Source organism: Electrona antarctica (assembly GCF_951216825.1).
Source record: "Electrona antarctica genome assembly, chromosome: 12".
NCBI classification, from domain to species: domain Eukaryota; kingdom Metazoa; phylum Chordata; class Actinopteri; order Myctophiformes; family Myctophidae; genus Electrona; species Electrona antarctica.
The window spans coordinates 35,306,151-35,331,042 of NC_136793.1; the positions used below are offsets into that span (position 1 = coordinate 35,306,151).

Sequence of the window (24,892 nt, forward strand, 5' to 3'; positions counted from 1 at the left end):
CGTTTTTATCACATTCCTGAGACAATAATCCAATATTTCACTAAAGTTAAGGAGACCGATCTTAACAAGAGCAATTTAAAACATTCTCTTTCAACCTGGATCATCTGTAGGCTCATCAGTGATTACACTGTGACGGTGGTTTTGGAGTTTCTAGTTATTGTATATCATTTTGATTTGGTCTACTGCAGTGGTGTGGATGAAGTTTGTGAAGCTGGTGAAGTTTTCATGAGTTTAGTAATTCATAGAAAAACATTAAAATTGCCTTTAAGTGGAAATATGCATGTAGGTGGTAACAAAGGGCATGCCAGTATTTGTAACTTAATTTAATTGAATACATTTTGAATGGAAAATGGATGTATAACAAAATACTAATAAGGAAATACTGTAGACCTGTGGCAAACTAATTTTAATGTTCATCCGGGGAGCATGAAGGTGCACAAGAGAATTCCATGGCAATCCAGTATTGGCCGGATCGGACATTGAGCCCTGCTAAAAAGGCATTACTGCAGAGGCACTGGGAACATTGGAGACTGTGTGAAGGACGTGCTTACAATGAAATAAAAAACATGCCAGGAGTGATTTTTACCTCAGATTTGAGCTTTGGACCTGTACCTCTGCATAGATTTGAGGAATTAATTAATTTCGTAGGTTGTCCCCATAAACCTAGCACATCTTTTGATTTGTGCCCTCTCATTCAGCACCTTGTAGCAGAGTGGAAATAATTTAATCTTCTTCTTGTAAGACCATTTTCAACCTGTCATTCTGTGATGGTGGCAAATTTGTCAGTGTGACCATTGATCTTTCCCTTTTCCCTTTCTCAAAGTTATATCCAAAATGTCTCTCTTTTCGATTTATTTTGCAGTTCATTTCAGACCTTTTCTATGCAATTGAAAAACAACCGACAATCAAACAATCAACCCGGGTAATTGTGCAAACAATGAAGTATGTTGGGTTGACACCTGAGGAAACCAAGACATAAAACAATTATTTTCAAAGAGCTAGCCACATCCGCAATATGATGAAGACATCTACCTGCCCCTTGGCCATATCAGCAGATCATTCTCAACTGTTTACTGCCACCTCTGCTTGTTTGCTTTATGTGCAGTTTCTCTGTACACCTGCATCCATTCATTTACCCCATTTAACAAGGACAACATTGATTGAGAGAGGTGGCAAGGGGCGCAGGCCGATTCGATTTCAAGGGACAGAATTGGATTTGATGGTGGGACATAATGGCTTTCATGGGCTTTTACGGCACTCAATGGCTTAGCTGGGGCTGCCTTGATGGGATTGAGGTCTAATTCTCCGAAGGATCCGGGGGATGGCAGGAGCACAAACGTCCTGTTCCTTATTGTCCCAGCTCACCAGGAGTCATTTGAAAGGCTCTCTCTCTTACCCAGTAAAGGAGAGGAGGGTGCAGAGGCCGGACACAGAAGCCACAGTGTAGCCTCCTAGCACTTCTAATGTAGCTTTTTCTTTCTTTCTTTTTTTGGCATGTTTTTTTTTCTGCATTCTTGCTGCATAGCAACTGAGAGGAATTGTTCAGGAAATCTTTTTCTTTTTTTTGTCCCTTTCAGCTCTTAGATGGTGCAGAGAATGGCATAGGAAGTAGTTAATTGAAAGACTATAGCCTAGTGGTAATTATGCCTATTCAGATGTATAATTTTAGATTTATTGTTTTCCAACATTTGTAACAAAAAAGGTATGCAGTGGCTGTTACTGTGTATCGTTATCGAAGAGAATAACGGTAAGAAGAAATAGTACGTGTTTATGCCTATTGCCTACAACTGTATCTGAAAACATGAAGTCCTGTTCATAAACTTTCACGACAGCCTAAGTACAAATCTAATTTATGAAAAAGCTACAGTGAATTCGGTTTACGGAAGTTGTTGTAGGCTATGGGGGGATTATCTGACGCGATCTGACACATATTCCTTGACTGACCCCCCCCCCCCTAGCCCCTCCCACCCCTCACTGGGGAAAATTCCGGGAGGAAAAACGGGCAAGCCAAATAAACAGGTAGCCTTGTGTGAATGGTCCCCCCCTGCACTTCTAGAGGCAGTACAAAGGCTCTTTTTGTGTGTCCTAAAATCCAGGGTTTGTGGTTGAGATAAGATGTTATTCAGACTCAGCAGGCACAGTTCTGGTAATCAGCTCCTTACTAATTCCTCTCCACTTGGTCTGCTCTGATTTCATTCATCCACAAATTGCTCTGAGGAGGAGCAGTTTTGACGAGAATGGGGGGGAAGAATTGCTTAAATTGTTGTCTGTGTTGTACAATGTGTTAGTTCACGGTGAACGGGGGTAATTCCAAAACATTGTCCACAGAGCAATCACATGCAAATTTGCAAGACATTGCTGTTGTCCGCCTGTAGTTTGCAAGAGAGGCATTCTTTAAAAGTTTTTGCAGCACACAATCACATGTAATGCTTCAACAGGGCTGTGGATCAGCACCAATGCATTTTTATAACATTGTCCCAAGTATGTATGAAAATTGGGTTATGTTTTGCAGGAGCTGCGGGGGAAGCCCAGTCAGATTCGCTGTCGTCCGTGCCAGGCACCCTCCCTCACTTCATCCAGGAGCCAGAGGACGCTTACATCGTCAAGAGCAACCCCATCAAACTGCTCTGTCGAGCCGCTCCCGCCTTGCAGATCTTCTTCAAGTGCAATGGCGAGTGGGTCCACCAGAATGAGCACTCATCCCAGGAGTACAAGGACCAGAACACAGGTAAGGACCAAGATGACCGTGTCACAGTAATAGTGGTAACACTACAATGGATGTGTGTGTGTGTGTGTGTGTGTGTGTGTGTGTGTGTGTGTGTGTGTGTGTGTGTGTGTGTGTGTGTGTGTGTGTGTGTGTGTGTGTGTGTGTGTGTGTGTGTTAAGCGAAAGCAAAAACAGCTGCCACTTGTCTTTTCAGTGTTATCACAAGAACTTTTACTTATGCCTCTCAAAAGGCAAAGGAACAAGTCTGACTGTTAATGTGATAGAATGCCAACTATCTCTCCACCTTGTGAATACAGGGTTATCTGAAATAGTGTTTGAAATCTGAAATGTGCTACATTTATTGATATTTTTTGTGTAGACAAAGTGAAGATTTGGTTGAGCCACTGAGAGCGAGTTTATACTGAAAAGCAAATATTTTATCATCGTGCATTGATTTGGCATTTCACTCAGCTTGTCAATGTTTTCAGTAAATAGCATGGCTAAACAATTAGTCCGCTTAGCAAAATTACCATTACGAAGCGGATAAAAGCGTACATTTCACGAGGCTTCTTTATGACCTGTTGATGGATTCTAGCCTAGGGGCCAAAATAAATCCAATTAAAAAACAAGCCGGTTCACTTTTTGGCCTATAACTTTTGAATATTTTTTACTCCTTCTTTCCCTGGACTAAAGACGGACCGGGTTATATCTTGCGCCACCCCTTAGCCCTTTATCCCTAAACTAATTTGCCTAATTACTAATTTAAAATGTTTTTAAAAATAGTAAAAAATGGTGTGTGCAGCCTGACGGTAGCGGTTTTGAGCAGCAGGTGGTCCTCGCTCCGAGTTCGTTCCTATCCTTTTATTAACCTGCTACCGCTACGTTACAAATCGGCCCGCTCCAGCTCCGCTCCGCTCACATGCCAAAACACAGCTAATTTTAAGGTACAGATGATTGCAATCATATTTGGTAATAACACAATGTTGGAAACTATCAACATTGTCGGTTGGAAACTATCATCAATTACGCTGCACTGCTTTGCACCATATTGCACCTGTTCTAAGATAGGGCTCTAACAGACAATGGTCACATGGAACTTTGTGTTATGCCAAGAGGCATGAATATGCATTGTCTCATCCATTCAATTGCCAAAGAAAGAATTGAGTTCAGGTGGGATAGTGAGTGGATTTCAGCTCAAGTGTGAGTTCAAAAACAGGTTACACCACGCAGTCTGAGCCACATTATATATTCTACATTGTGCTGCCCTGTGCAAAACACCACTTAACCAGTTCTCCAAGCAGGCTAAGATAAGGAACACCGATACATTTAACGTAAATCATATTGTAAGCAGGGCATGTAAAAATCACACTTTCCAGTATGCTGAAAAAAGCGTGCAGAGAGCTCTCTCTCTCTAGAATATGATTTACGTTTACATACTGTAAAATATTGGTAAAGTTCCTCTTTAACCATACTAATTAACTGTAGGACCAATATGCCTTTCTTATGCCAAATACGGTACGACTTGGGTACACTTGTGACTTGGGCGTCTTGTTTACTCACTTGTTTGTTGTCGATGTTGATTGATGATGACTCTTGATGCCGGATTGATATGACAGGAGTTTGTATTGCGTGAGTGAGTGAGTGAGTTACGTGAACGTTTCAAAGTAAACTAAATAAGTGTTTCAAAAACAACGCAGGTTCCAGGGTCAAATAACTAAATAATTCAATAATAAAATCTTTCTTTCTTTCTATCTGCGCTGTGTGTGTGCGATGCGCGCGAGCTGTTATCTGTTATCTGTATCTCTACTGGCGTCTTTCCACACACAGCTGTGGGCCTGTGGCATAATTAAAGGGAACCATGGTGCCATTTTCCAAGGCAACCGGTGGCGGCGCCATTTAGTCAATCAAATGATATGGCTCCTACATTGACCTGCTGTAGGTCTAGAGTGAATAATACACGCATCACTTAATGCTAATACCAATATACATTTTTAATCAGACCTATGATTTGAAGTTTGAGGTGGAAGAAATATCCTGTTTGTTCCAATTAAACTTCATCACGTTGTATCAGGTGGAACTGTGCTGATTAGAGAGGCCAGAGGAGGGGCTTCCTGAGGGCATTTCCGGCAAGGAATCCAAACCATAGTGACACCTCGGCTGGAGAGCTCTGTGATAAACCATAGTGACACCTCGGCTGGAGAGCTCTGTGATAAACCATAGTGACACCTCGGCTGGAGAGCTCTGTGATAAACCATAGTGACACCTCGGCTGGAGAGCTCTGTGATAAACCATAGTGACACCTCGGCTGGAGTGCTCTGTGATTAGAGAATCAAAACCATAGTGACACCTCGGCTGGAGTGCTCTGTGATAAACCATAGTGACACCTCGGCTGGAGAGCTCTGTGATTAGAGAATCAAAACCATAGTGACACCTCGGCTGGAGAGCTCTGTGATTAGAGAATCAAAACCATAGTGACACCTCGGCTGGAGAGCTCTGTGATTAGAGAATCAAAACCATAGTGACACCTCGGCTGGAGTGCTCTGTGATAAACCATAGTGACACCTCGGCTGGAGTGCTCTGTGATTAGAGAATCAAAACCATAGTGACACCTCGGCTGGAGTGCTCTGTGATTAGAGAATCAAAACCATAGTGACACCTCGGCTGGAGTGCTCTGTGATTAGAGAATCAAAACCATAGTGACACCTCGGCTGGAGTGCTCTGTGATTAGAGAATCAAAACCATAGTGACACCTCGGCTGGAGTGCTCTGTGATTAGAGAGGGCTGCACGCTTTCTTGTATTCATGAAGGCTCCTCTGCAGGAAAGGTGTGCTTAATTGCTTCAGGAAGTTCATTACGGTGTGATTGCTGTGCTGTGAAATTGTTGCAAGCTTGATAATGGCAAAAAAATTAAAGACAGAACTTTTGACTTGTAAGTTCCTATGTGAATAGGTTGTGGTTGCTGGTTAAATGTGACAGTGGGGGGCAAGTCAAACACTGAAACTGCTTAGAGCTTAATTACCATCTTGAACCAAACAACATTCTGTGGTTTTGATTGAAATTGCAAGAATGAGAATCAATATGCTGTTAAATTCATTGTGCGGGGCTGTGAAAATTGGATGATGATGTTGTGTAGTTGGGCTCAACCACCAGAGGGATGCATGCTTGCGCTGCACACGCACACGCACACGCACACGCACACACGCACGCACGCACGCACGCACGCACGCACGCACGCACGCACACACACACACACAAGCAGAGATAGACAAAGAAAACTGCTAAATATATGAATTATTTTGACAGTTTGACATAATGATGTGGCAGCGGTGGCCGAACGGATAGCGGCGCGGTCTAGATACCGGAAGGTTCCCAGTTCGAACCAGCCGTCCGACACGTTAAAATTACCACCGCTGAAATGCCCTTGAACAAGGCATCAACCACTACGATGAAATGTGTTCTATGAGCAGGGCCTGGCTGGAAACAAGTTCTTGAGCTTAGCCCAGATACCCTGGGTAAATATAGATTTCATTTCATTTCATTTCATGTACAATTTTACTCTCTATAAAGAGAGTAAAAAGAGAGTAAAAAGCCATGACTCCCAACTCTAGGTCCTGCAGGCTTCTCCGCAGGTCGCATTTACTATGAAAACGTGCATTTCCCGTCCGTCCGTTAGTGACCCACGGGCCCACGCCTCCATATATGGTCATGCCTCGTGACATCACGTGACATCATCTCCATATATGGGCATATATGTAGTCGCGACGTAGACGACATTGCCAGGGGCCCTTCCTCATATATGGGAATGTCAATATATGGCTATATCACGCCTCCATATATGGTCACGCCTCGTAACATCACGCCTCCATATATGGTCACGCCTCGTAACACCACGCCTCCATATATGGTCACACCTCGTAACACCACGCCTCCATATATGGTCACGCCTCGTGACATCACATGACATCATGGAGATCTTAGGTCTTGTGCATTTTTTTGGTCAAAGACACTGACCTCATCTGACCCTGGATACATGGAGAAGACTAGATCTGCTTATATGGAGCCGGCCAGCAACTCTACATCTGACCTCAAACCCTTATATCTCCATATATGGAGCTGACCTGTTCTGACATTCCATATGTTGATCTGACCTCATCAAACCCTGTACACTCAAGACACTGCCCCCGCTGCCACCCTTAGATCTCCATATATTGAGCTGACCTGTTCTGACATTCCATATGTTGATCTGACCTCATCAAACCCTGTACACTAAAAGACACTGCCCCCGCTGCCACCCTTAGATCTCCATATATTGAGCTGACCTGTTCTGACATTCCATATGTTGATCTGACCTCATCAAACCCTGTACACTCAAGACACTGCCCCCGCTGCCACCCTTAGATCTCCATATATTGAGCTGACCTGTTCTGACATTCCATATGTTGATCTGACCTCATCAAACCCTGTACACTAAAAGACACGCTCCATATATGGCCAGTACAGAATTCATTCCATGTTGATCTGACCCCCCATGCCAAAGCGCCAGCGCTCGTCCAGCAGTCTGCTGTTTGCCGTCACCCAGGCGGATGCGTGCACGTGACCTCGCCCTGTTCTCGCCCTCGTCTTACTGGTTTTTAACACTGAGAGTACACTGTAGACTAGAGTCTGCTCCTCTTTGCTGTCTCCCTCTCCTTATGTCCTGCTAATCCTGGCATTATCAAACCATTGATATAAGTTTAACACATGTTTTAACACATTTTCATTAACTAGGAAAACAGTGTTACTGTGTACTATGTGTCAACGTACGTGTAATGCATTGGACAAAGACAACTATAAAGAAAGCTGACTACTACTACTACTAGAGACCAGTACAGTAGGATGAATAATTATTATTTCACATTTAATACTTTCATAGTGTGTTAACATGTTAACACACTTGAATAACGCCATTGTAATGGTGTAAATACTAAGGTTCTGACTATCACTGGTAACGTACAGTATAGTAGACAGAATTAAGTAAACTAAGACAAAAAGTCTTATTTTACAAAGTAAAATTAATTAAAAGCTAAAACAAAGAAACGCATATAGACAACATTTGGTCCATGAACATTGTAATATCGCTCATGTTACATCATACGCACTTATACTTATTTGTATTTGTTTCAGAGGATGGTTATGCATTTCATGTGGGAGTTAGAGCCCTTTGTAAACTCAGCGCAAATAATTTGGAATGTGAGATGATTCGATGCATATTTCATATTCATTAAGTTTAGTCGAGTTCATACTCTGGTGTGTTCATCAGCCCTTGCAGGCTGCCTGCCTGCTGCCGCAGTCATGCACTCCACAGCCTCAGACTGTACACTGCACTCACACACATTTGCGTGCATGTACGTGCCTCCGTGGCTCTTAACCTACCTCATTATCCATGCTCCTCAGTGCTATCTCACCGATTTTGATTTAAGGGAGCTAGGTAAAAAGAATAGGATCCATTTTACATTTGCCCTTTTTCTGTCCCTATCTGTGGGAGGAATGAATGGCCACCGCACGAGTACAATCACCACTGCACTCCTCTGCCCTGCAGCTCTGCAGGGGTGGGGCCAGTGAAATCTGCTATCCTCTATCGGCCAGGCCCAAATAGCAGATTAGCAATTAGAGGGAAGCCCGAGGTTGTCCTCACCCATCACCCCACAGTCTCCCCATCATCACCCCTCCCTGATGCATAGGCACTCACCTTATACATCAGTGCTAAACTCATAAAGAACAGATAAGGGCGGTCTTAACGGGAGGCTTTGTCCCTGAGACGGTAATAGACAGCAAAATTGTGTATTGGATTAGGCCAGGGCTAATCAGAGCAGGAGATCAGTGAGGAATTGGAATGTTATTGATTAGGACATGGGCCCTCAATGCCACCAGGAGCACTTCGATAGCATCTCTTATTTACCAACTAGCCTGATGAATCACTGCACCCACTGATAAAGCTGAGAATGCCCTTGAGTTCTCCAGCAATAGTAACAACAGTAACAGAGGCAAAGAGAGGGACTGTGTGTGTATATCACAGCCTATGCAGTACCAGTGTTTCTCACACATTTTCATATCAAAGACCCCCAAATTGATACAAATTAAGACTGCAGAGTGCAGACCCTATATATTTTTGTTAGATTAGATTAGATTTAATACAGCATTCTTTCTATGCTTTTCAGATTTTACGGGGGCCAGTTTCGAATTGCAGCCATCCGTAGGTGCCCTTTGAGAGCGGTTTTGAAGGAGTCAAGGGATTCGCATGTCTTAATGACTGTTGGTAGGGCGTTCCACATTTTGGTCGCATAGGAGCGAAAATAATTTAGTCCCTTGTTTGTGCCGAATCTGGGTTGTACAAAGTTCGTTGCACTCCCTCTGGTGTTGTGGGTGTGGACTTCGTTAACATTAAGGAAGTATCTAGACAGGTACATGGGTATCTTGGTGGAGTATCGAATCTTGTGGACCAGACCCATTGCAAGATGCTGTACTCTGTCGCCAACCCTAAGTCATGCCAGTCTGTCAAAGTGGGCAGGGGTGAGGTGGGTTCGGGGGGTGAGGCCAAGTAGGAGCCTGACCAGTTTGTTTTGGGAAGTCTGGAGCCTAGTTTTAAGGGCCTTTGAGGTGCTGTGGTACCAGGAGGTGCATGCATAGTCAAAGAAGCCTTGTACGAGGGCTCCTGTTAAGGTCTTCAAGGTGTTTTTGTCGACCAGTGAGGAGATCCTGTAAAGGAATCTTGTTCTTTGGTTGACTTTTTTGATTACGTTGGTGGCCATTTTATCACCGGAAAGATTAGCCTCCAGGATGGAACCTAGGTAGGTAATTTCATCTTTACGTGTCGTGTGATAACATTGTCACCCACTCTAACCAAGAAGCCATTTGCCTTGCTGAGATTACAATTAGATCCAAAGAGAATGGATTCAGTTTTTCCCAGGTGTAAAAATAGTTTGTTATCAGCGAGCCAGGTGCAGATTCTACCGAGTTCAGAGCTGAGGGCATTTTCAACCTGCAGTTTGTCCCTGTCCGAGACCAGCAGTGCCGAGTCATCTGCGAACAGGAACAAGTTGCAGTCAAAAGCTGAAGTCATGTCGTTTACATATATTAGGAACAGTAGAGGCCCTAGTATGCTTCCTTGTGGAACGCCACAGCTCACTGGGAGGGGGGGGGGGGGGGACAGTGTTCCGTTCACTTCCACCATCTGTTCTCTCCCCTCCAGGTAGGATTGCATCCAGCTCACTGATGTGCTATTGAAACCAATTGCCTTTAGCTTGTTAACCAGTATGGAGTGGTTCACGGTGTCAAAAGCCTTTTGGAGGTCCAGCATGACCATACCGCAGTATTTGCCAGCATCCACCTCTTGTTTGATGTGGTCGCTCAAATAGAGAAGGCATGTGTCAGTGGAGTGGGATGTTCTGAAGTATACATACAGCAAGCTTTGGTCCCATGGCCATGTCCCACGAGCAGACTTGAGAAAGAGAAGACAAAAAAGATGACTGAATCAGACTACTAACGTGGGAAGTTTGGAAAGTTCCTTTACACCAAGATATGGGTTTCAACATCTTAGTGAATCGGCCCTATATGAGCAACTATTTGCCCAGATAATCCATCATCACATATCATTATTTTAATAATTGATTTATACCAATTCATTTACGTTTTATTCAATTTAAGTTTTATTCCTGAATACTGCTGTTTTAAGATCAGATGGGTGGAATTTTCTCATGTGCCTCGGTTTTAATTATGCACAGATATCCAAACTTGTACACCAAGTATCACAAAATGGAGGTAAAGTGCTCAAGATAATAGCAAACCTGTATACGGTATATTACAGAGACTGTATAGTGCTGTTGAACATTGGTACAGTTGGTTAGTTTTTATTTACTTGAAGTACAAGAACTTCACTGCCTGATCCATCTAACTAGCATACTGTAGTACCACTCTACTGTGCATTTTAGTGCTGTAGCTATTATAAAGGTCCCCTTTCCTGTATTCATACTATATCATATAAGTCCCCATTCGTACATTTATACATTTAAGGTGTTTAGTTGACCACGTACCTTACTCTCTGTATTCTCATAATTCAATGAGATCACGTACCTTACTCTCTGTATTCTCATAATGCAATGGGATCAGAACCCTGGGCATGTAAACATAGCCACTGAGAATGTAATGTGGTCAAATAGATGAATCCTTGTCTTCTAAATATACAGGATAGATGTAGTATAAATGTGTGAATGGGGACTTCTATGTTATCACTCAAAACACCATGGAAACGCGTGGCGCTGGCACAGAATCCCGATCCGCCATCTTTGAGCCACTTTGGAGTGGCTATTTTGGTGCTGCTAGAAGCGCTAATATGTTAAGTGTGGGGCATCGAAGATTTTTCATTGAGGTCAAAATATCGCCTAATTGCCAAGCCAGGCGCAGAAAGAGAAAAGATTCTGAGAAAAATGGTGCTAAAACTTTTATATACTGTACAGTAACTCTATGAAAGTACAGAATTATGTGTGTGTGTGTGTGTGTGTGTGTGTGTGTGTGTGTGTGTGTGTGTGTGTGTGTGTGTGTGTGTGTGTGTGTGCGTGTGCGTGTGCGCGTGCGTACGCATTGTAAATGTTAAATTATTCAAGATTGATTAACTGCCATAGCACATTTTCTTGCCTAAATTTTATAGACCACTTCCAGACAAGCTGCCAGAGATGGCCAAACTGTAGTTGTTCTTCCTGTATGCCAGCTCTCCTGCTGCGCATGGCTGCTGAGCCGCCTGGAGCGCATGTTGGACCACAACTCGCTTATTGATGCCAATATATAAATAGTTCTATATTGAAGAAAATACAACTCCACAGTCCACAATGAATATAGCAAAGATGATGTGCATGTACTTATGTGAGGTAATAATAGGTTTAATACTGTTTTCGTTGAAACGGGAATAATACACTTTATTTATATAGCACCTTTTTAAACAACTGCAGGCGGTGTATGGATCCCTTGCTGAGCATTGAATAAAGGGCGTTACAGTAGTCCATGTGAGATGAATTGAGGGCATTGACAACTTTGTGAAGGTTAGGGGTAGAAAGCACTGGTCTAGTGCTGTGGAGTGGATGTTTCTTAAATGGAAAAAGCATGTGCGAACCACAGATTTTACCTGGGCCTCAAGACAGAGGTCAGAGTCGAGTAGTACACCCACATTTTTGGCCACTGGCGTGACATTGACTTACATGGAGTCGAGACAGCTGTGTATAGGTGGGATCTAGAGGTGAGGGGGCAGAACAGGAGAATTTCAGATTTGTCAGTGTTAAGTTGCAGGACATTTGCAGACATCCAACTTTGTAGGCCGGCTAGGCATGAAAACAGCATCTCTCTCCCTGCCTTCGGCTGGCAGAAATAAAGTCATGTCTCGAGAACACTGTGATGAAATGTTTCTCTCATCTATTTATCCATCTTGCACTATTTCAACAGATGTTTATTATTATTTATTTTTTTCTCCTGAATATTATAGGCTGCCATTTAGAAACAGATTAGTAACATGTAAACACATCTTGCTTTGTGAATTCCAATGGTTGAAAAGAGAACAATCTAGATTTAGTTTCCAAGCGATGCATCTTTGGGTTGCATCAAAAGAGTGACAAAATAGTTCTAGTATTAAAACATTGGACTGGTACAGCAGTCTTATGTAATGTATAGGGCAGAGCTAGGTTATAAACACATCTGTGCAGAAAGGTCAGGTAGAGTATTCTCTGTGCTGGCAGTGATGGATCACTGACAAGGTCAGTATGGTGATGCATAATTGATCATCTAAGAGAACCATGGGACGTAAACAAAGTAACAGCTGCTTCCAGTGAACAGTAGAGGTACAGTGGGATACAGGGAGTATAACGAAATACAAAATGATCACTGTGTATGGTCAGTAGCCAATAGCCATCTACACTAACATTACAGAGTGTAAGCCAGAAGCTATGCACTAGGTGATTAAATTGTATGAGGTAGAAATGTGGAGAGAATTGGTTAAAGAATATCTTAAAACTTTGGTAATATTAAAAACAAATGTTATTCTGTATTTTGGCTTCTGCCCCCAATATTTCGTACTATTCCCAGTGGCTGTTTGCATATGGTACATACCTTTATTGTCATTACTTGTATACTATTCATTAAAGTCACTTTCAGTCTATTAACACTGTGATTAAGATGTAAAGTACAGTATAGCAATATTTGTATTATTTATCCTATATCAGTTCATTATTACCTCACAAAAAGAGGTAACAGTTTTGACTATAGTAAAAGTCCTCCTTTATTGTGGTAGCAATAATTGCTACCATTTGCAGTCGCCCTCTTCACTCTCTCATCTTGCTTTAGTACTGCACACTACGGTAAGATGTAACATACTGCAATATTGGTCTAATTTCCATAGGGTTATTTCGGCACAATACTTACAGTTGGAGGCCATCGATATTGTCCTTTTCTTTTTGCTGAGGTTTGCGTGATCTGCGCAAAAGGACAATTAACCCATTTTGGGCGGGAACCCCTTTTGGTGTTTTAAACATTATGTTATAATTTAGCTATTGAAAAATAGCAGATCTACAAGCTCATAGCGCGCCACCGAGTGGCGCGCTACGAGCTTGTAGGTCTGCTATTTTTGAAAAATCGTGAAAATATTTATTTCAGAAAACTGGAGGATTTAGAAGGATTTTTTAAAATTTTGAGGTCAGGCCTAAATGGGTCAAATGATAAGGGACAATATCGGTGGCACCCAACTGTATGTTGTGTCCATCTATTCACAGGTTGCTGATGTTCATTTGTATAGCTACCGCCTATGTTTATACTGCCTAGATGCCCTTTTGTTTCAATGCAACATAAATCAGAAGGTTACCTGGGAGTGACAGAACTATGAAAGGGGGAATAAAACCTCTGTTTATGACAGGAGGGAAATGATTGATGTTGCTTCTAGTCTATAGGGGCTCAGGCACATCATTCAGTTCGTAATCGCCCGCATGCAAGGCTGAATGCAAACAGGAGTATTAACAAACCTTCTGTTATGCATGCAAACAGCTTAATCTTGCGATTCTCATCATCAAAGTAAGGGCAATAATGAGATTACTGTGTGCATGTCAACATAATCAGTCTTCTCTTTATGCATAAACATAGCTTGTTTTCCTAATATGGTTCTTTCTCAAACCCCCAATCTCCATCTCCCCTCAGCTGTCCTCCTGTAGTGCAGCCACTGCAACCCATATAATATATAGAGCATAAAATACGCAAAAATCTTATCTGTAGATATTGTACATTGTATCATAATTTATAATTCTTATGATGACTGAAAAGTGACTCACTTAATTCATCCTTTAAACAATTCCTCTGCAGGTAAAGCAGCAGTGGAATAGTAGTGCAGTGGTACTTCATTAATGGCGGCATCTGAACCTGCCGTTGTTACACAATTTGAGAAGCACACAGCAAGACAGCAAGCGACAGTTGCCGGGAGGGAGAGGGGAAGAATATGTGTGCGTTGGTATATTTGTGTTTGTGTGTACTGTACGTGTGATGGGGGGGGGAATAGCAGAGCAATCTCCTGGGAGAATTTGTGAAAAACGGCTCCCCACCCTCCCATATGCCTGGCGCGACCAGGAGCCGTCACTCATCTCACTGCCTCTCTGGGCAACATCCCCTAATCGTGATTACTGCTTGCAACCTGGGAATGTGAGATGAAATCAAGATCCACCTGGCTCCACTGGGAGGGGAATACAGCTTATCCCTGGTTTGTCCTGAAACGTGGAGGAGTGTTTATGCTATTAGGATTCATCCGTTGTCTTTTATGTGTTTTTAATTGAGCGAGTTAAGCCTCCCTTGGAGGAATATGGCTATTCTGTGTGTAGAGTTGCACACAAAAACTGGTCCCACTATAGACTTGTGATAGTCAATACATGCCTGCCATGGAACAGAGGAAAAACGAAACCATTGACCTTTCTTACGAACATCTGTGAAGTGTGAATGTTATCATTGGTGAACAGCAAACAGTGCTCACTTTCACCTCCAGAAACGTGAGTGTGGCACATGCGTGTGTGTGTGTGTGTGTGTGTGTGTGTGTGTGTGTGTGTGTGTGTGTGTGTGTGTGTGTGTGTGTGTGTGTGTGTGTGTGTGTGTGTGTGTGTGTGTGTGTGTGTGTGTGTGTGTGTGCGTGCGTGTGCGTGTTCATTCATTTACAGTATGTCTGCATTTGCACGTGCTTGTGCATGCATGTGTGTGTGCAATATGGGTCCATGGATGAGGAAGATCTGAACCTATAGATGTTTCCAGTCTTCACCTGCCTTCACCGCCTACCTGCCAAGCCTTGGAGCAGTGGCAGTTGTAATTTTCTTTTCTTAAATCAGGCACCTGATTACTTAATGCTTAGGCCTTTTCTTTTCCATTTGTGGTGATTTGGTACTCAAGCATCAATACATTACTCAGCCCCAAACACGGTCAAACAGGAGCCAAGACTAATCAAATTCACTTTGGTGGTGTGCAGACTTACCATGTTATTAGATTTTGCACAAACTATATATTCACAGTATACACGCACGCATGCACGCACGCACACACACACACACACACACACACACACACACACACACACACACACACACACACACACACACACACACACACACACACACACACACACACACACACACACACTGTATTGTGTATACTGTAGCTCAGTAGAGGTGCATGGTTGGGGCCACAGTGTAATGGCCACTAAAGCTAGAATTGATGTTATCTTTGCCCCAGGGCTGTTTTGTGAGTCGGTTAATGGGGTTGTTAACTGAATGTGGCCTGGACAATACACCTCACACGCACAATTCACACATACTGTATACACCTCGTGCAAACATGCACACGTACTGTATGTGCACGCATGCACGCACGCACGCACACACACACACACACACACATATGTACACACACACACACACACACACACACACACACTCCTACCTACCACCACTACAGTCTCCACAGGGGTAGGCTATAACTTTGTCTTCATAGACAATTTTATTTCGCCTTACTGCATGTTTGCCAGCAGGCCTGTACTGTGTTGTGCTGTAGGTTGTAAAGTTCTGGATGTTTTTATGACACAGGATAGAGCCTTTTGTTGTGCTTGATGACTCAGCGGTTTTGGCTTTAAAGGCCTTCATAGCCGTCAGACGTATATCGATGCTTGAGTCAAGTTGTTTGTTTATTTCTTTATTTTTATGATCAATTTTTACCACCGCAAAGCTTGTCGGGTTGTGTCTGATACATACGTTGTACTGGAGAGTTAGTGACAGCAGTGCTGGGCAATGTTTAGGGCTTCAATGTCTGGTGGTTTCATATTTTTTGGTGGTTTAATAGGTTTCTTTTCCGTGACATAAGAAATGGTACTGTACTTTTAACCAATGAGCAATAGGCTTGGTGCAGTGGCTCTGAGACACTCTTCTACATTGGCATACCACAATCTTGAAAGGTGAGCTCAGTGGAATGCAAATCATCTCCAGGAGGCATGCCCTACCTATCTCTGTCTGTCTGGGGCACGTTTTGACAATGTTTTGGGGTTGTGCGCATGTAAGAAAAGGCACAATGGCACAAAAAGATGACATCGTTATGGTGCAACCAGAGTGACATAAGCTATGGAGACAAACTGGGACAGTGAATGCATGGAAGAGTATTGGGACGTGATGTCATCACTAGGACAAACATGACCTCTACCCAAAAAAAAGAAATAAAAAGGAAACGGATGCTTTTACTTGGTCTGTCTGTGTCCATAATAGCAACAAAACTGGCACATGCACACAGAAGTCCAGGGATACACAAACACACACATTAAGTCAATGTGGCTCACATCGGGCTGAAACCTTGTCGTCATAGCTACAGTACATGAAATGGCCACATGAAATCCACATGATTCGATTTAAACGGCGTGAGTCAAGCCGGCCTGTGTGTGTCCAGAGATAATCTCACAAACCACTGGATCAATCAGCTCCAGATTTCTTATGTGCACACTACCAGTAGACACATAATGTTTTCTACTTTTTCAAATATTTAAAGGACCTATAAAACAAATGTGAGCTCCCATGTGTATTTTCTATCCCCACAAATATGCAATTTTGAACAATCAGGATTTCTCATCATATAGGGCTTTTATGGAAATTGCTCTCAGGAACAGCTGGTCGTATTTGTGATGTCATCAATGTCACCCTATTTTGTATAATAAGGGCCTTTCTCGGCCCCACCTCTCTCCCTTTGTTTATATTGTGTTTTAGGATCCAAGATGGGTGGGTGGGGTCGACATATGCCCTTACTGGGCTGCGTTCACAAATTCAAGACACCTGTCTTGCGTTTGTCTTGTGTCTGTGTTTAATATCCACTCCAATGCATTTCCAATGGAAGCCCATATGGTTTGACCAAACATTTTGTTTTATGGGGGGGAGGGGGGGCAGAACACATCCATCAAAGCTGTGTTCAGACACAAGTCAGGTGTCAGACACAAGGCAAGTGTCTTGAATGCAGCCCAGTAAGGTCATATGTCGACCCCGCCCGCTCACCTCCGCCCCACCCCCTCCTGGTGCTGCGGCCATCTTGGATCCTAAAACACAATATAAACAAAGGGAGAGAGGTGGAGTCTTCAATTCCATATTTGCATTTACACTTTGTTTACAATGTCTGCCATTGTTGATTTTCCAAGCTGGCATGGAATGGAAACAAGCCTGTGTTTATCTAGGATCAGTATTATAATGACTCAAATATTAAATAAGTTCCATATCAGCACCTCAGAACATTGTGGTACTACAGCTAAAACAGCTTCAGAAGCAAAAAAGAAATGCCATGTACTAGAGTGGTGATTGAGGCTCAAACCATTTGAAATAAGTTTGAGGGACATAGACAATATGATATTAAATATTAAAAACTGTTTTAAAATTCATATTATAGCTGCTTTAACTTTAATTGTGGAAGTCAAAAGTGCCATGGGCAGACTGAAGCCAGAATCAAGAATTCATCAAGACATCAGGTTCAATTTATATGCGACCAGACCCCAATTTATTTCCATTTTCTTTTCTTTTTTCTTTCTTAAACAAAAACAGTAGCCTACTGTACTGTATGTATCAGCGTTACACAAACATGGGTGACCTATTGGAATCTGGCACTGGAGTCACAGATTTAAGTAGGTGTAGGTCACCATTGCTGTAACTGGCGACCAAGAGTAAAATCCTTGTTGCTAATTTAACTCAGAGAGAGAGAGAGAGGAGGGAGGGAGGGGGGAGAGAGAGAGAGAGACTTTCAGTCAGAATGAACACAGTCAGCTGCAAGTCCACCATCATTAACAGTCACTAATCATCTGTGTCAATTTAACTCTGTGTTGTATAAATTGGTGTAAAGGTGTTTTTGTCACTAGTGTTTTCGTTGTGTGTGTGTGTGTGTGTGTGTGTGTGTGTGTGTGTGTGTGTGTGTGTGTGTGTGTGTGTGTGTGTGTGTGTGTGTGTGTGTGTGTGTGTGTGTGTGTGTGTGCACGCGCGCGCGCGCGCGTGCGTGCGTGAGACTGAAGAAATATATGTCAACCACATTAAAGCAGCACTATGCACCTTTCCTCTTATACCTCGGATTTGAACCCAGTTTCATGCGCAATGCTTTAGTGCTTACATTTTACCATAGAGCTAATAGAGCCTGTCAGATTCTATGTCTAGGTGAGACATGACACCATTTAAATGTCTCAATAGTTAAGAGCAGGGGGACAAAATACAACCACCCCAATTACTGTATAAGTATAGTCCTTACCCGTTGTTATATGAACACCACATTATGTACAGTGTGGTGTACGCCCGAGTGGTCTGCAAAGCATTCCCTCGGGGGGTCTTGTGTATTGGTCGGACTCACAGACGTTTTTCTCTCTCACACACACACACACACACAGACCCATCGCTGTTCTCGTGACAAACCTGTAAATCCACTCCAGGAAATCCTGTCCGGGTTTTGATGGTGTTCTGTAGCTCACCGTTCCATGTCAAATACACACACCGCACGGCACACATAACTGCTTCTCTCTCCAGCATGCGATCATACGTCAGTGGGACATCTCCGAAGGGGCTTGCAGTAGATTCTCCAGCCGAACACAATACTAAATATGCACTGAAAGGTAACTACAGCAAACAAACGTGCAACACCAACACTTCCTCCTTCTCCACTTCTTTCTACTCACTCCCAGGCCCCTTCCATTCATAACGTAACGGCGTCACGTGCGCTGTACTGTACGTCGCTTGCCACGGGACGAGTGTGTGAATGGGCGTGCGTGTGATGTTTGAGTGACAGGTTCCAACAAGTGACTGTTAAATATGACGGTGGCTCCAAACGGATCGCCACAATGCTCCTGTTGCAGTCAAATGTACTCTTTTCTGCTGAAGCTGAGTTATATTTTATTCATTAAAAAACAGTGTTGCAGTAATAATAATTTTCTAATGTTTTCAAACATTTCAAAATTGTTTTACTTTTAATTTTATTTTGTTTTATTCCAAAATAGCAAAAATACCACATCTACAACAAGTCACATCACAATGTTTGTAAAGCATATCTGAAAGCCCTTACTTGTACTTTAAATAAGCTAAGAGAGACCCTACGGCTGTGCCGTTTGTGAGCTTCTAAATATCTTATTTTGTACTTTTTGTGGTAAAAGCGCTCAAACTTTCTTCTTTCCTGCCTTGATATATAAAATGAATCTCTTTATCACCTATCAGCAGAGAAATCTTTTTGCAGAAACACCACTGTGGAAGCAAAGCACCTCCTAACACCACTGTGACATAAAACAAAATGCTGGGGTTATTGGAGACTTTTCCCTCCAGCATACTGCTTACCTCGGGGTAGGCACAATGTATCAGTCAACAGGTAACCCACTACCAGACCAGAAACCGAATAACAACAATAGCTCAGTATTTTATGTTCATGACCAAACAGGACTTTTAATTGGATTGGGAGGGCAGCTTCCTATAATGTACCATGTTAACTGCTTCACTGTCATAGTTGTTCTTTGTGTCTCATAGCAATGCAATGTCAGACTGTAAGCTAGCTGTATATTACTTGTTTTGTCTGGCTTGACTTCATTTTTGCAGGATAGAAATTTAGTATCATTTTAAGGAGAGATGTAGCTGCGGGTATGGACTGTCTCACCTTACAGTGCTGAAAAGTGCATGGGCATGGGGCCTAATGGAGTTGAGAGATACAAGTTCCCTTTTGGGGAGGGGAATAAAAACGTCTTGCTATCGAATATCCTTCTTCCAAAAGGATAGGCGAAATGGAGTCTAATGGGCCTTCGCACACGTGTGTGTGTGTGTGTGTGTGTGTGTGTGTGTGTGTGTGTGTGTGTGTGTGTGTGCGTGCGTGCGTGCGTGCGTGCGTGCGTGCGTGCGTGCGTGCGTGCGTGCGTGCGTGCGTGCGTGCGTGCGTGGGTGGGTGCGTGCGTGCGTGCGCGCATCTGTGTGTGTTAGTATTCCTGGGCTTCTGTGTGTGCATGTGCCAGTTGCGTTGTTATATGGACACAGACCAAGTAAAATCATCTCTGGTTTTGGAATTCATTTTGAAAGAATCTTGGGCAACATCAGTGCTGCTGCTGCAAGGATCTTTTTTTTCTTTTTTCAGAACAGCACTATATCCATGATTCTTGTTTCATCACGGGACTTGTGTAACCACAGCCCTTAGTCTTGTAATGTAGGCTAGCTGGAGCAGACATAATGAGGATGACAATGATTCTATGCTAATGTGGTACGGAGTGAGATTTACAATAAGTGTAGTGCCCCCAGTACGCTTCTACTGTTATCTTCTGCTATTAACCTCATGTTGACAGCGCAACATGAGGTGGGCCGATTGCCACCCTAACTATTTCAGGGACCCCAAGATCTGTCTAGAATCTAGATTGCACAATAGCAAAAATATTTTGTATTTTTATGATATTTTGATGTATTTTGCTCTACTGCCACTCTTCGGCCATGCAGTTTCCAGGTGGGTGTAAGGACGGGCTGTCGGGCTCTAGTCTTAATAGCTGCTTGTGGAGCTTTTAGAGTCTTTATTCCTGCTCTTTATTTTTTATCTATTTCATCTATTCTATTCGAAACAAACAAAACAAACAAAACAATTTAACCGATCTGGAGAAACCAATCTTTTATACCATTTATGGTATATCAGATATATAGCATAATATCGTTTTGCATCTTTGTGACAGGCCTAAACATTCTCCCCTTCCTCCCCACACCCATAGGAACAGTGGGCTTTGACGTATAATCATTTTGCGCACATGATCGGTATCGGCCGATCGTGAGAAAAACAATCGGTGATCCGGATCTGTCCCAAAAAACCTGACCGGAGCAGTTATCATTGAATTGTGTATCATAACAGAACACGCATGCACAAGAATGCATATGTGGCTGTTTGCTTGTACGGTGTATAGTACACGCACGAAAGCAAGCACCAACCAACGAGCACAAACACAGCTCACACACCTGTACCCCGCACGGACATGCACGCACGCACGCACGCACGCGTGCACTCACTCACTCACTCACTCACTCACTCACTCACTCACTCACTCACTCACACACACACACACACACACACACACACACACACACACACACACACACACACACACACACACACACACACACACAGCTACCTCGGCTAGAGTAAGTAACTAAGTGCTGTGATGCTCTGCTGGATTCCTTGGGTGGTCTTTTGTAATGGAATGAGTATAAAAGCCACCTCTCTGTGATCATTGTATGGGATAATTGGTGGACTTGACTATGGGAGAGTGTGCCCTAAATAAGAGGCTGCTACAGCTACAGGTCATTGTAGAAATCCATTTAATGATGTGCCATTATTCTAAGCACCATGAGGTCTACATTAACTCTTAATTCTTTTGACTCCACAGAGTGCTATAGCAGGAACTAGCCATTACTTGACTATTTTGGTCTTTCATTGTTCAAGATCAAAGGTTTACTTAAAAATGAGCAGGATATGGAATGGAATGGAATGAATATGCAATGACATACCTAGCAGATTGTGCACTTAAGCTGTGCCTAGACCAGTTGGATCTGGGGAGGAGTGGAGGGGATGGCTGTCTTGTGGCCTGAAAGGAGAATAAAATGGTGGTGTGAAAGTGCAATCAAGCATAGTGAGGCATAGAGGTACATGGAGAGGGACATTTTCTGCTAAATGAAATGGTGGGCAAGTTTGGCATGCTACGTGTAATTGCATGCTGTCTAGGGGAAACAGAATGGTAGGATCAAAAGAAAGGTCCCCTTTTAAACTTTCATCATATAGACTGCTTTGGTTAGAAGGGCAAACATGTGAACGTGTGAAGATCAGGCTTGAAGGCCAAGACTTAGAATACTGATTGAGTGAAACTGGAGAAGTGAATAAGAAACTGTGTCCAGTCTACGCTATAGGCTGCAGTGGCTCCTTTGAGCAAGACACTGAACACCTAACTGCCCATGTTACGGCTGCACAATTGAACGAAACAGACTTTTGGGACCTGTGTTGATCTGTGTGGATGCAGGTCCTGTTGGTAATCTAGGCATGGTTGCTCTCATTCTCCCCTTGGTCCAGACAACCTCGGAGGTCACAAAAAGATTTATGGAACATGAAAAAATATATATATATCTAATGCATAAATGTATTATATGTTTTTAATCTTTGTGATGAATACCCTTTTTCTTGTGAAATAATGAAGATTTGCAGCCTCTGTGCTTCTTCCAATAATCCATCACATAAAATAGCCTGGAAGAAGAAAATAAAAATCATTATTTCTTACTGTAGTTGATCGTTCTGTGTGCTTATGCTCAGAAGGTGGGCGTGAGTAGGCAGTAATGTTTGGTTTTTTTGTGTCTGGTAGGGGAAAACAGGTCAAGAGTGGCTGCTATAGGGAAATGTATTACAATTTCATAACTTCAAGTTTGATGTGTTACCTTTGTCTTGTTTTTTGATCTGTGGTAGTTTATTGTGCCTTTAAGCATTTTCTGATTAAGCTGTTTTTGTTATGATGTTCATAAGTAAAGTTAGTTTGAGTGTCTCAGGTAGTTACTAGTCTACATCATCGTTTGAATCTGACCTCATCCACCTCCATCATGCAAGTCTTATGAGCCCTATTATTCTATATAATTGTGTGTGATTGGGTACTGGACGTCCGGTCAGGGTGGGAAAAAGCACACTTCTACTTCTCTGATCCTGAATACAGGAGCCCACCAGGGCTGCATACTAGTCCAAATATGGAGTGTGTTGTCTAACCTCAATGTGTTGTCATGGCATGAGCGCAAAAAAATCAACCAGCTCCATATACAGGTATACACAAAAACGTAGGTGTGAGGGCCGCGTAGTGGCTCGAACTCTAGATGTGAGACTGAATCAAATTAGCAACTAAATAATATGAAGATTAATTGAGATGAAATGAGTATCATCATTAGTTGCAGCTATAAAGCCAAGAATGGCCTAAAACGGTCATAAAAGATCAAAGTCAAATGTCAAAGTCATACTATTTGTCACACACGATACCGCAGTGAAATTTGTTCTCTGCATTTGACCCATCTCTTGGAGCGGTGAGCCGCAGCCAAGGAGCTGTGAGCTGCAGCCGCTCATTCGATTAGTTGATTTGACCCCCCAATCCAACCCTTTGATGCTGAGTGCCAAGGGGAGGCATTGGGTCCCATTTTTACAGTCTTTGGGATCGAACTCCGACCTCCCAGTTTCAGGGCTGACACTCTAACCACAAGGACACTGTCTGGTCGATAGGGGGAAACGATGATAAGAGCGCACTTCACTTCACACGGGTGTGATTTTTATTATTAACCTTTATTTATACAATGTTCTGTAGGTTGAACGCCTTGTTCCTAACATGCCTGTAAACAGAATGTATAACAGTTGCCCTGGGAAACGACAAAACTTGGCAAACTTGGGAAACAACATACACATATTTTTGTACCAGGTCAGGACTTGCTTTTATCCTACTCGTTCCTAGTGGTGTAAACAACTGACCGGATGGGGACATGGTTTTTCTACATATCTCCTGGCAAACATTTTGCAGTGTAGGAACACAAGTCTATAACCTCCAATCTGCTATGTTGAACGCAGGACCGGGAGCATTTTTACTCTGATCATACCGGCTGGATTCAACATTTAAGTGGTGATCTTCACTGCTTTACCTGTCATGCAGTTTCTGTTTTTGTTTTTTGTTTTAGTTTTTTACAGAACATAAAGGAACATGTGATATCTGTCTGTCAACATGATGACGATGGAGGATGCTAAACTAGATTCACATACAGGTAGCGAGCGGGTGGTGACTGGCAGTTAACATGCCACTGCTGGGTGTACTTTGTTCTGCATTGATTTGGACAGCAGTAAAATGGAAGGCTCTTGCAGGATTCAGTGTAAAGCCAGCGGGGCATGTGGTTCCACAAGTGTCTGAACCACTACAACCACCGATGGCTATCTCAATTTCTCATCCAGACAATTGTTGATACTCTGCACATTTTGTCTCTCTTTTTTTGTTTTGCATTTGTCAAGTGGAACTTGGAGAGTGAGGATGGGATTGGTGGGAGGAACGGATCAAGTAGTTGTCGTCTAATAAGGCCCGTCAACAGTGTGCTTGCTGTAAACAAATAGGGCTGACAGGCGACACTGTGGCAGCTCCCTCCTCTCTCTCTCTCTCTCTCTCTCTCTCTCTCTCTCTCTCTCTCTCTCTCTCTCTCGCTCTCTCTCTCTGGGGCGTTGCCACCTGTCAAGGATTGTTTGGACTTCAGGAGATGTGTATGCATGTGTGCTGCTCTGCCTGCCGGCAGATATCACCACCACTTTCTCGTCTCTCATTAGCATATTACTCTCGCTGTCTCCCTCTCTTTTTTTTCAATCTCTCAATCTGGCTGTCGTCTCTCTTCTTTCCCTCGCTATCTCTGGTTTTCTATACCTCTGTTTAACTTACATTCTCTGTCTCTTGTCTCAATTTTTGTCTCTCGACGGCTTGGTTTTTCTCAAATTTCTCTCGCACTGTTCCGCCTTCTCTCTCTCTCTCTCTCTCTCTCTCTCTCTCTCTCTCTCTCTCTCTCTCTCTCTCTCTCTCTCTGGCATAGTTATTGTCTCTAGTTCGCTCTATCACTCACACAGTACACCAATCTCTTCCTATTGTTCTCTCGTTCTA

The 24,892-nt window shown here is 42.9% G+C and overlaps 1 protein-coding gene across 1 annotated transcript in view; it reads left to right on the forward strand.

Annotated features, from left to right (window-relative positions):
* Positions 1-24,892, forward strand: part of unc5db (unc-5 netrin receptor Db) — a 231,651-nt gene that overhangs the window by 115,975 nt on the left and 90,784 nt on the right. Inside the window, exon 2 of the mRNA XM_079516603.1 lies at positions 2,513-2,728. Within this exon, the coding sequence (XP_079372729.1) occupies positions 2,513-2,728 (216 nt within the window). The remainder of the gene's footprint in view (positions 1-2,512; positions 2,729-24,892) is intronic.